Source organism: Agrilus planipennis, unplaced genomic scaffold, assembly GCF_000699045.2.
Source record: "Agrilus planipennis isolate EAB-ADULT unplaced genomic scaffold, Apla_2.0 scaffold57, whole genome shotgun sequence".
In the NCBI taxonomy this organism is placed as follows: domain Eukaryota; kingdom Metazoa; phylum Arthropoda; class Insecta; order Coleoptera; family Buprestidae; genus Agrilus; species Agrilus planipennis.
In genome coordinates, this window is record NW_020438879.1 from 305,693 (window position 1) to 318,453 (window position 12,761).

General features: G+C 31.7%; 2 protein-coding genes across 3 annotated transcripts; both read left to right on the forward strand.

Moving 5' to 3' along the window:
- Positions 1-1,641: 1,641 nt before the first annotated feature.
- Positions 1,642-8,177, forward strand: LOC112906727 (dipeptidase 1-like). Of its 2 annotated transcripts, none has more exons than XM_025981460.1 (9): positions 1,642-1,744; positions 1,813-2,064; positions 2,126-2,207; positions 2,812-2,974; positions 3,724-3,856; positions 5,275-5,425; positions 5,553-5,616; positions 7,705-7,881; positions 7,950-8,177. In XM_025981460.1, exons 2-9 carry the CDS (start codon positions 2,007-2,009, stop codon positions 8,160-8,162), a joined length of 1,041 nt encoding a protein of 346 aa, XP_025837245.1. In that variant the 5' UTR covers positions 1,642-1,744; positions 1,813-2,006; the 3' UTR covers positions 8,163-8,177. The 2 variants fall into 2 exon arrangements, with proteins under 2 accessions (XP_025837245.1, XP_025837246.1); XM_025981461.1 differs by having other exon boundaries at positions 1,728-1,744; positions 1,806-2,064.
- Positions 8,178-9,634: 1,457 nt separating this feature from the next.
- On the forward strand, positions 9,635-10,631 carry LOC108740470 (inhibitor of nuclear factor kappa-B kinase subunit epsilon). Its single transcript, XM_018474797.2, has one exon. It carries the CDS (start codon positions 9,873-9,875, stop codon positions 10,629-10,631), a length of 759 nt encoding a protein of 252 aa, XP_018330299.2. The 5' UTR covers positions 9,635-9,872.
- The last annotated feature ends 2,130 nt before the right edge of the window (positions 10,632-12,761 follow it).

The window sequence follows — 12,761 nt, forward strand, 5'->3', positions numbered from 1 at the left end:
ATAATAAAAATTTTAATACATCCTGATGAAAATAATGAACATTTAAAGGGTTACATAAGCGAACAAACTGATATAAATACAGAAAACCAGATTTTACTTTTAAAAGAGAATTTATTTTCTGATGTTGTTGGAGAAGATACCAGAGCAGGTGGTTATCCAAATACAACAGAAGAGGAATCACTGTTTCTTTTCAGTAAAGAAAACAATAATGTTACAGTTATTGCAGAACCTGAGCTTCCAAAGTTCCCAGAATTTTCCAATTTAGTTCAAGTCGAAAATGATGCTTCTCAGGCTAAACTTTCTTGCAGTATTGGTTATGTGTGTAAACGTCGCATTGAGAAGGTCTCTCTTTACAGTGTTCTAATGAAAAAATCTGTTGAAAGTTTTATACAGTTTATAAGAAATATTCTCAAGAGTGTATCTAAGGAATGTTTGCATCTAAGGGAAATGACATTTTCCAAAAAGGAGACATGCCAAATGGTAAATGTTTTTCAAACTGTTGCTGCCTCAACTTTAAATTCTCCTACTCAAAATAAAAATTTACAAATTCACCATGTAGAAGAATTGATGGCAAAAAGTGATTCATTTTTAACAGAAACTGAACCAAAAGTTCAGCAGTTACACCAAAAAAAGTGAGAATCAGGAAAAACTCTAAAACTCACGAACTTCAAAATAAGGCAGTTTTAAAATCATGAAATTTCAGCTGATATTTTCGTAAAAATTTAGAAAGAACTCTACTGAAAATCGAGAATTTTGTAAATGTAAAATTGCTTATGGAAACCTATATGAGGAACTTCTAGTTAATCTATAATTTTCGAATTTTGATAGAAGAAAGATTATAAGGTACATATTTCCGAAAATATCTCAAAATCACGAATTTCAATCTAGTCTGTCAGTCTATCGTCAAAACTCAAAAGTATTACAGATAATTAGTACGAATATAAGAGACTTGAGGTAGGGCATTATAAAGTGGACTCAAGAAAGACCATATTATAGAAAAACTCTTAAAGTAATAAAGCGCTTCTAGTTGTTTTAAAATATTCAAATTTGTACTGATCTTTTGGTAAAAATTCAGAAAATCTGAAAGTCACAAGGTATTCCAAGTTTGCCTGTCTCTTCATCACAATTCAAAAGTATTACAACACTTGAGCTAAGACCTTCAAATTTGGATTGAAAGAAGATCATACGACATAATTTCGTGAAAAAATCAAAAAATCAAAAATTTAAAAAAAAAGTACCCCGTGGGATATTATTTAAATTGAATTATTACTGGGAGTACATAATAGAATACCGGCGCGCGATTAGCCCATGACTATTCTTTTTTAATATCCTGCATTATTATGAATGTATAATTTTTTTACTTCATCTTATTACAAGCGGTTTTAAAATGATTAAAAAACGTAATCACTCCAATACAATTACAAAATTAACATCTACAAAGCTCGTAAAATTAAATTAAATTAATTTTAAATTATTTCGCACAACTTCGATAAGTATTGTTACATTTATTTAATTTAACTTTTTAACTATATGTACAAGTTATTTTTTCGATACAATAAAAACAATTAGTGGGTACATGTCCCGTTAATTGGATGTTGTTCGGACTTTTTCAAATATAATTACGTACAATGTATTACAAAAATAAATTAAGACAACAAAATACACACAGATATATAAAGATGAAAATGACTTATTTCCGTTAATTTCAAGTGCTCTACGGCATCAGTTCGGCTCAATTTACTGTGTAAGTTATTTCTGAATTTTATCAAGTCAGTTATACTTTGACAGTCTGTAACAATACCTAGTTTTTAGTATCTTTAAAAGTTGCGAGTGTTCTGAGTGACCTTTATACATACAGTAGTAATTTAAAAAGAAAACAAGCAGCATCATCTTGCACGATCATTATGATAACAGCGTGTTAAGAGAAATGAACTAAACAATTTCCTTCCAAATTACTTGCCGCTTTTATATACCTCTTGCATCATAAACGTCGAAGTTCTACAGAAATGAAATTGTTTTGTGCCTTTCTTCTGGCATTAGTTATTACAACTAAAAGCAGCTCCGGTAAGTTAATTTTTGTTTTAATTCAGTTAAATTTATTTGACATTTTTACAAATATACGCAGTTGGGAATGAAGGGGATTCGTCCGAACAGGATGACGGTCTTCCAGGACGAGAGGCGTTAAATAACTTCCCACTAATTGATGGGTAAGTAGATCTTTTGAGTACATAATACACAATAGAAATTTATCTAGGAGATAAAAACAATTGGTATATTTGGTTTGAAAATTTTAACTAGATACTCTAAACCTACCAATCATTCATTCAATTAACGAAAGAAATTGGTACTTCTAATTAATATTATGCGTCATGTTCACGACGAGAGCTATCAAAATTTATTATTCCTTACAAATCGTTGATTAAAGTGTGTTAAATGTTCGTTTATCAACTAAATGCTATATATGTACATAATTCCATTTTATTACTCAATCCTTACTTTACATAAACGTGTTTAGATGATAATAAAATAATTTTTATTTATATTTTTTATGGGATGGTTCCCAGTGTTATCCAATTTTAAAGATAAGATAATCTATTTTGGTAAATGCTTTCGCGGTCAATAGGTGAACTAATGCTGTTCTGATACGGGTGTAAAGGCATTCGTCGGTGGGAGTTGCTTTCTAACGTTTCGCTAGCACGAGTGGCGAACTTCTTCAGAGGTCCTACCATCTCAGATGCTGGATATGAACCAATTCTACCCGAATCAGGATAGCATCAGTTCATAACTTATTTTAATTACATAATCCGACAGGCACAACGATTTGGCTTGGAACTTGAGAAGGCTCGTACGTAATCAACTGGACAAATTCGACTTTTCAAAAAATTTAATCGATGATCCATCATGGGGAAAAGTTGCATGTAACACCTGCTTCACTGACCTTCCTAGACTAAGAGCGGGAAAAGTTGGGGGACAAGTAAGACTTAATAAATAATTTTTAACTTTACATAAATTACAAGTCAGAATCAAATTGCTTTCTGTGTTTCATTTATTTCCATAGAGGACATCTTCAGGATTTTTTTATAAACGGATCTGAGAATGTCTTGTGTGAAAATGAAAGAAACAATTTAATTATCTACTTTTTATAAAACACGCGGTTATTTCTGCAAAATTGAAGAAATATTTAATTGTTTATCGAAATAACGTAACACATTCTGATTCGCTAATATGATTTAAGTAGGTACCAATACTTCTAACGTTCCTCCGGGAATTGTTACTTGACTGCACGGAGAATATGAAAAACGAAAATATACCTAAATAGTAAAGCGGTATTTTCAATTTATCCCCCTAGTCCGTTTTTCTTTTTCTTAAAATAAAATCCCATCAGAAATAAATTTACTAGGTATTTTAGTTGATATTACGAATTTATAAATTCAGTCATTTACAATCGAAAATTGTAATTTTTGCGTTGTCATAAAAATTTAGTTTTTTTTGTGTGTTATTAAGTTTGAATTAGTTATAAAGGAAAGTAAAACATTAGAAAATTATATTATTTAAACAACAATTTACCATTAATTAACCACTTATATACCCTTAGTAAAAGGAATTTAATCGTTAATGAGAATTTCGTAGACTAATTTAAACTGCCTTTTTCAGTTTTATTTAATGTAATTGCTATGTTGTAATGATTTCAGTTACCTACTTTTTTATTTTTTAAACGATTAGTTTTGGGTTGCTTTTGGAAGCTGCGAGACTCAGTATAAGGATGCTGTTCAGGTGGCTTTAGATCAAATTGACGTTATCAAAAATTTAATTCGTAAATACCATAATGATCTGGAATTCGTCGATTCATCAGTAGGTAAGGATAGTGAATGGAAGCGTGCATATACTTGTCTTTTACTGCTGACAGTTTTGTGATATAATGTAAACGCTAGTCGATGTGCAAAACATTAGATACATTTTATGAATTCATTTATTATTGATAAAATGCCAATGATATAAATATTTTTTAATGTTTCCTTAACTGAAAATTTCATTAGGTTCCATAATAACTTGAAATTCGTTATAACCACAATAAGTTCGTCAATTGGAAGACTGGCTGAACACGTACCGTCACTCTTCCCTGTTCTGATTCAAAATTTTAGCATTTCACTTCTGCCCTTCATTACTCCTGTTCCTGCTACTAATATCTCTGTCACTAAAATGAAAATTGAACTTTTTCTGGTCAGTATTCTTGGATTTATTCATTCCTAAGTTTGGTTGCTTTATCAAAATTAGTTACTTAGTTTTAAGTACATATAATGCAAACCAACATTGCTTCTGGCTGATTAAATTTATCTTTATCATAAAGTCGTCAGTCCTAAGACTAGTTGGATACGCACCTTCACTCTTTCCTATCCTGAGCTAATCTTCGCATTTCTCTAAAATTAGGACAACCACAATCCTTAACCATCAACTTTTAACTTTTCCAATTTTCCTACTTGCCTCATTGTTCTAACATTCCACGCTCCGACTCGTGAAATATTGCACCTACCTCTATTGCACTTATTGATGACATACCCCGAGGTAGTCCCCACGCGGACATCCGAATGAGGGAGCAGTTTACGTCCAGAGTGCTTTACTCCAAAGGACGCCATCATTTTAGTTTGGTGTGTTTTACTTGGGATATCATAATGTGATGGTTTCTCGTTGCCTTCCACATAAATTTATAATTGCAATAATTTATTATCTATTTGTCCAACAAGTCTTTCAATTCAAAGAGGATAAATCACTGATTAAGTTGAAATTTAAAACATCTCAGACTAAAATATAAAATTAATATCACAAGAACACATTGAAATACTTGTTATAATTAAAATGAGAAAAGACTTTTAGTCTCAGTTTCATCTAATTCCGTTACTTTTCTTTGTTTTATTTTTCATTTTAATTTTAACAAGTATTTTAATATATACTTATGATATTAACTTTTTAATTTAGTCTTCGATGTTTTAAATTTTAACTTAATCTGTGATTTATCCTGTGATGATGTTTGCAATCTTTGCAATCCCATTTGAATTGGAAGACATGTCTGACAAGGTATCCTACTGTGATATTTCTCACTCTCCTTATTGACTTACACTTCCTAGTATCTCCTCCTCATTCCTGTAGCCATCCTAGATGTCGAAAGTCTTCTAATTTTTTGTCTCCTATGTTAAAAGTTTTAACTTAAAACTTTTATTAGATCCACGAGAATCCTCCTCCATTTGAGGTATCTCTTGCACTTTATTGTGTCGATAGGTATACTAAGGGCAATCAAAAGAAAAAAAATCGCCAGTCTCATAGCAGTCGAAGGAGGCCATTTAATAGACAGTCGAATGTCGGTTCTGAGAATGTTCTACGAACTTGGAGTACGATATCTGACTCTAACTCAGACTTGCAACACACCATGGCAAGTATATTTATTTTAACTGTTGTTATTTTTTGGTGAAATATTTGAAAATGCAGTTAAACATGTATTAAAAGAAACGCTTGGAGGATCAGACAAAATCTTATTTCCCTTTCGTTTTTATTTTCAGGTCGGACGCATCGCCAATTGATGAAACAGATGAATACCGTAAAAATTTAACTGCTTTTGGAAAGGTAACATAAACAAATATTTACTTAGCAGAAAAACATAATCTTTTTGGGTTTCTTGTGGCTTTTGCACGTTTGCAAGCCAGTAGATCCATTTCACAAGATCGCAAAACGATATGCATGACATTTAATCATCCTTTAGTGCTAATTTACGGCTCTACTTAAAAATTCAGTGCTCCATTTTTATATGGAAATTAGTGGTGGTTCCGAGAAATCATTTAATATGCCATTTTGTTTCCAAAAGTAAGAGCGGCATTATTTAGTTCTATTCTCCATTTTTTCCCCTTAATTTGGGTATAACTAAGCAAAGAATCTAGACACCTCCACCCCTTAAGTGTCTAGATTGTTTGATTAGTTTTTATTTAGTTCTTTTTAAGTGTTTCTGGAACAACTATTACTTACATTCGTAATTATATTTCACAAATAGTAGAATTATGCTTTCTTCTTTCAAGCATCCAGATGTCACGTTCAGAAATGTAGACCACCTTAACTTAAAAACAGTTTGGTGAAAAATGTAGTGATACATTTGTTCGCAATGCTAAGACTTCTTACCAGCATTATTTTTTATATTGCGTTTCGGTGAGGGTGAGACAGAAGAATGAATAACTTAACGAAATGTGAAGGCAATTATTTACGCTAGTAATAGTTCAAATCTTCCCCTAAAATTATTTCTGGATCTGTCCTTATTTTCACTTACTCATTCGTAAACAAACGAGATTCTTATGGCATTTTTGAGAAAAAGTATATTGAAAACGTACTATACTCCGCTCCATTCCAAAATACGTTCCTGATTTTTTAGCTTGAGAAACATGTAGCACTTTCACGTTCTTGAAATCAGGAAAAATTGCTCTTGCGGCGCAGTATTACCCATACGGGCTTTGAGAAAGCACGGTACTCCTTCCCGGGAGTTTACTGTCCTCGCCTTTGACTTGGGTGGCAATTCACACCCGGGAGCAGTGGTCTAAAATTAGGACTAGGATTACAATTTTTATAGTGATTTATTTTGCTTAAGATCATTATTTCTAAAATAACAAATGACCGTTAAAAGATTGCCTCGATTCGAGAAAAAAGAGCAGACATTTTTGTGAACCTCCCTTTTCTGAAAATCCTGGGTCCTGCCCGGGAATGAATGCCGTATGACGTACTTTTCCTCCTTGGTTCTTCGTTTGCTTAATTCCGTGTAATTACAAATAACAGTGTGATTTTTTTTGATCTGAACTGTTTTACCATGGAACGTGCATCTTCTTCTTTGCAGGCCGAAGATTCAAGAATAATAATTCACACAAATGGCCTTTTTCATTCAACAAAAGTTCATTATTATCCTCATTTATCGTAAAATAAAATTGTACTATTAATGCATTGCATTAAAGAAATTATAATTTTTCGAACTTTTCCGAATAACAATTAAAGTGTGAATGAGCGGCGCGGTCGGCAACTAATCTTAGGTGGGGTCTGGATGTTTTTGAAAATGTTTACCGAGATTCAGAGAAAATATACTCCTTCCTCCAAAAAACGATAAGAGTGACGTTTAAAGCTCAAACATATCTTGTTACCTACAGAAAAATATTTTTTAAATTTCTTTGGGTAATTTACTTTCAAAAAATTTTGGCAGTCCACTTTTTGACTTTTTTTAGTCCGGACTTGGCCAGCAGTCCACCAGTTGTCGACCCTTGGTCTAGAGTTTTAAGGTTTAGAGCATTGCTTAGCATTCAGGAGGACACCGGTTCGATTCCGGTTTCGTCTGACAGTCCTTGGATCAATTAGACAGATGCTTGGGCAGTAATATTCCCCAGATAGTCAATATTTCACACTTTTCTGTCTTCATTTCGTCGGCCTGATCTTTCTCACACCAACCACCACCCAGTTATAACCACCATTTCTAAAAGGAGGCTGAAGAGGGTCTTCCGTCCAACCCTCTGCTGTAGTCTGGAAGGACTAACCGCCTTTCAGTACTAGTAGCTGATACAAACGGAAATACTCAAAAGTTTTTAAGTTTTTTCGATGCATGAGTCAAACTAGCACTTTCCGATACCCATCTCATATGGATAACTGTTTAATTAGAATATTTTCCAGATATAACGATTTTATTTTCAGAAAATAATTCTCGAAATGAACCGTCTAGGTATGATGGTAGATTTGTCTCACGTTTCGTACGGTGTGATGTTCCAAGCCCTCAATATTTCTAGAGCACCCGTTATTTTTTCCCATTCTGCGGCATATTCGGTTTATGCGCATCATCGAAACGTACAAGATAATATACTTAAAAGAATGGTAAATCCTGTGCATTTTTAAATAGATTAAATTTTTAAATAATAAATAATTTAAATTTTTAATTTTAGAAAAACAATGGTGGTATAGTAATGGTACCCTTTTACACCGGCTTTATATCAAATGGTTCAGCTAATGTAGATTCTGTTGTTGGTATGTATTTTAAAGTAATTGTTTTTAAAAAGGGCGCGGGCGCGGCGTTGTCGAGCTACAAAAATTTGTTCTTCAAAAAGCAATCAATAAAGTTACAGGGCCTCCAACCCGAAATAGGTGTTGTGATTTAAGCTGACGTAAACGATGCACTTTGCGTAGGATCCCCCCATTCCAGTTATGCATTTCTTGTAAAATTGTAAACTTACAAGTTACTTAGAATTTGTGAGATTTATTTCTCTATGAGCAGCGACCCTCTAAAAAGTTATGGATGGAGCTGCGAATAACCAAAGTTCTCTCCCCAAATGCCCAAAATACCCTATTCACTCTATTTAGACTTTAAACGATTTTGCTTTTCCATTTACTTCGATTCTTTTAATGTCTTTTCTTAAGTATATTCTAACATTATTGTAAAAATCTGATTTTCAACTTCGCAATCAAACGTTGGTTTTTGATGCTGAAATCAGTGGCAGATTTAAGTTCGATTGCACTCTAGGCCCCCTTTGAAATAACGTCTTTTAAGAATCCAAATGAATATCAAAAATTATAGTTTCTTGTGGCATAGGATTAAAATTGTCGATTCAATATTCACAGAAAATTAACAATGAAACTTAATTGCCTATACATCCCTACAGTATATTATTTCAAATCAGTTTCATAGACTTTTGTAACAATAAAAAATTAATGGGGGCCCATGTTTGGTCGAGGTTTTTAACATTAACNTTACAATATACATTAAAGTACTATTTTCATCGACTTTTTTTATGAATATGAATAAAAGTTACAGTATATATGTGTTCAGGGATTTTTTATAAAATCATAAAAAGAAAATAATTATAAATTTTAAAACTGAATAAGTATTTTGTATTTTATTGTATTCCTGAATAGCTCTAATAAGGCAAAATACGTATTGAGTTTATCAGTAAAAATTGTAAAACGTAAAAAAATTGTTTGCTTTTTTAATTAAGTAGTAATTTTTAAACTACAATAGAAAATTTTAATTGTTTTTAAGAAAAAAAAAATTGTTTTGAATTGCACGTGAACAATAAAAATAATTTTTAAATATCGTAAGCTAGAGTGTCAGGAGGTTTGCAATTAATTAAACCAAGAGAACTTTCCCCAAATACTATAACACTATGAATTTGAGTTTTGCATTGAAAATGCTCACAATATAAGTGGGAGAAACATGTGACTACGATCGTTCGTGTGTAGTAACATGTTTAAAATAATAAAAATAGTTATAAGTAGGAGTTACGTAGGTATCTATTTAGTTTTGTATTTCGCAGACTGGTAGGTAGGGGTTGAACGCAAGAACGCAAGAACACTAACACATCAAGAAATGTGCAATTTGAAAATAAGCAAGCCCAAATAGACTAGTCATAATGGCAATTTTTTGTGTAAAAGATTGGTTGACAATTGGAGGTTTTTCTCGAGTATTCTGTCCTATGTGGGGAAATCCGAAAAGCGTTTCAATTGAGCATGCAAATTGTTTCTTTTAATATGCATGAACTCAATATTTATGTGAATATAAGAAAAATGTATTTTTTGTAGGTACTTTCGAAATAACTTATACAAACTTATGCAGTAGCACAGCCACAACTATCGTTACAGCTGTGCAACAGCTGTTACATTTTTAGGTTATCATATTGTCAAAATGACATTAATTGTTTATAAATAAGTTTAGGAATACCCGAAAATTAAAAAAGTGGTCTTTTTTAGTTAATATAATAAAAATGTAGTGACAAACAATGTTTTGTATGTAAGGTCGACAGTGATACATATTTGATGTCCGTAAAAATTAACAACTGTATGGAATAATTGTATTAAGCGTGAGTTTTGCGAATATGTCTTTCCTAAGAGGTTCAGCTAATTATGTTTGGTGTACAACAAGTGTGTTGGGCAAAGGTGCAACAGGGGCTGTTTATCAGGGTGTCAATAAATCGAATGGAGAGCCTGTAGCAGTAAAAACCTTTAACCAAGTTAGTCATATGAGACCACAGAATGTACAAATGAGAGAATTCGAAGTACTTAAGAAAGTTAAACATGAGAATATTGTTAAACTGCTGGCAATTGAAGAAGAGCAAGAGGGAAGAGGCAAGGTGATTGTGATGGAGTTGTGCACAGGTGGTAGTTTGTTCAATATCTTAGATGATCCAGAGAACACTTTTGGGTTGGAAGAAAAAGAATTCCTGTTGGTTTTGGAGCATTTAACTGCAGGTATGAAGCACTTACGAGATAACAATTTAGTACACAGAGATCTAAAGCCTGGAAATATAATGAAATTTATAAATGATGATGGAACTACTGTGTATAAACTAACAGATTTTGGTGCTGCTAGAGAACTTGAAGAAGGTCAGCAATTTTATTCTCTATATGGCACAGAAGAATATTTACATCCTGATATGTATGAACGTGCTGTACTACGTAAACCAGCTGCTAAAACATTTGCTGCAACTGTTGACCTTTGGTCAATTGGTGTGACTTTATATCACGTTGCCACTGGTAATGTACCATTTCGACCTTATGGTGGTCGACGTAATAAAGAAATTATATATCATAAAAAGTTTTTGATGAAGGAACCAACTTATTGTCTAGAAAAGTAGTTTATGTTTTTCATATTAATTCAGTTAGCATAATAAAAATTTTAATACATCCTGATGAAAATAATGAACATTTAAAGGGTTACATAAGCGAACAAACTGATATAAATACAGAAAACCAGATTTTACTTTTAAAAGAGAATTTATTTTCTGATGTTGTTGGAGAAGATACTAGAGCAGGTGGTTATCCAAATACAACAGAAGAGGAATCACTGTTTCTTTTCAGTAAAGAAAACAATAATGTTACAGTTGTTGCAGAACCTGAGCTTCCAAAGTTCCCAGAATTTTCCAATTTAGTTCAAGTCGAAAATGATGCTTCTCAGGCTAAACTTTCTTGCAGTATTGGTTATGTGTGTAAACGTCGCATTGAGAAGGTCTCTCTTTACAGTGTTCTAATGAAAAAATCTGTTGAAAGTTTTATACAGTTTATAAGAAATATTCTCAAGAGTGTATCTAAGGAATGTTTGCATCTAAGGGAAATGACATTTTCCAAAAAGGAAACATGCCAAATGGTAAATGTTTTTCAAACTGTTGCTGCCTCAACTTTAAATTCTCCTTCTCAAAATAAAAATTTACAAATTCACCATGTAGAAGAATTGAGGGCAATAAGTGATTCATTTTTAACAGAAACTGAACCAAAAGTTCAGCAGTTACATCAAAAAAATGTAAGTGAGAACGTGTTGCAGTCTGAATGGGAATCATTGAGTCGTTTTATAAAATGTCCTGCCACCACTAGAGCCCCTGCACGTGCAAAAACTCAAGTAGGGAAACTAAGAGATTCCTGGCAACACTTGGGCAGAGATAAAGCTACAAGAACATTAAGTTACAATGATGAACAATTTCATATACTTGAGAAGATCAAAATAACTGAAACAGGTAGAAGAATTAAGGCCTTATTAGAAGATGAATGTCTTCCAGCTTTTAATCAGTTAGCAGATGCCTTAGGCGATTGGTTTAAGATTGCTCAAACAGTGTATCTGCAAACTATGATTCTTAAAAAAGATGTATTTTTGTATGATAAGAAACTAGAAAACTTTTTAGAAAAGTTAGGAATTGAAATTATGCAACTTGATGATGATATTAAACAAATCATTTCAAGAAGTGGAAAGTCTGCATCAGTTCAACCGTTCTCCAAACTACAAAGCAGGAAATTAAAATTAAGTTTTACTGAAGCGGACAATTTAACCAAAGAAATTTTGACGATAGTTAAGGAAAATTCAGAATGTATTAATTTGTATTCACAACTAATTAAGGAAAATTTAAACGGTGAAAATGAAGTATGATATTTGTTGTAAAAATGTTACGTTATCTTTAGGAAAGTTTCATAAAAAAAAAGTCGATTGTGTGTTATTTTTTGTCGCGAAAATTCAGACTTATGAAATATTAATAAAATTTAAAAATATATTAGAGCTATATTATTGCTCAAAACAATGAAATTATAATGTGGTAGTTCGATTAAATTATATGTAAATCAGTTTGTAAGTATTATACAATATGTTAAAGTATGAATATGTATTATATTTTTGGTAATTGTGCAAAGGATGCGACCCTCTCTTGGAAGGGGTAAACACGTTTAATGTCCTACAAGGTCATCCATCTTTTTTAGACCCCTTTTGAAAGGATTATCTACTCAATTACGCTAGTTTTAGTGTCAAATATTATTTTCAGATAGTTTTAAAGTATATAATGTGATATTTTGTATTCTTATTTGTAAGCTACCTTATTTTTTCATATTAATAATTCTGTGAAATTTTCTTTTTTGAACTAATTATGAAAATTTGAAATTTTTGAGTGGGAATCGTTCTTTAATGTTGAACTATGTGAGAACTATGTGTTCTCAGACTAATTACTTATTTAAAACATTACTTGAAAGTGTTACATTTTAGTAAGTACCATTTGAAGAAAATTTTATTCTGATTTGTGAATGCCTACAATATTAATTTGATGTAAATATTAATTCTTTACAATATACATTAAAGTACTATTTTCATCGACTTTTTTTATGAATATGAATAAAAGTTACAGTATATATGTGTTCAGGGATTTTTTATAAAATCATAAAAAGAAAATAATTATAAATTTTAAAACTGAATAAGTATTTTGTATTTTATTGTATTCCTGAATAGCTCTAAT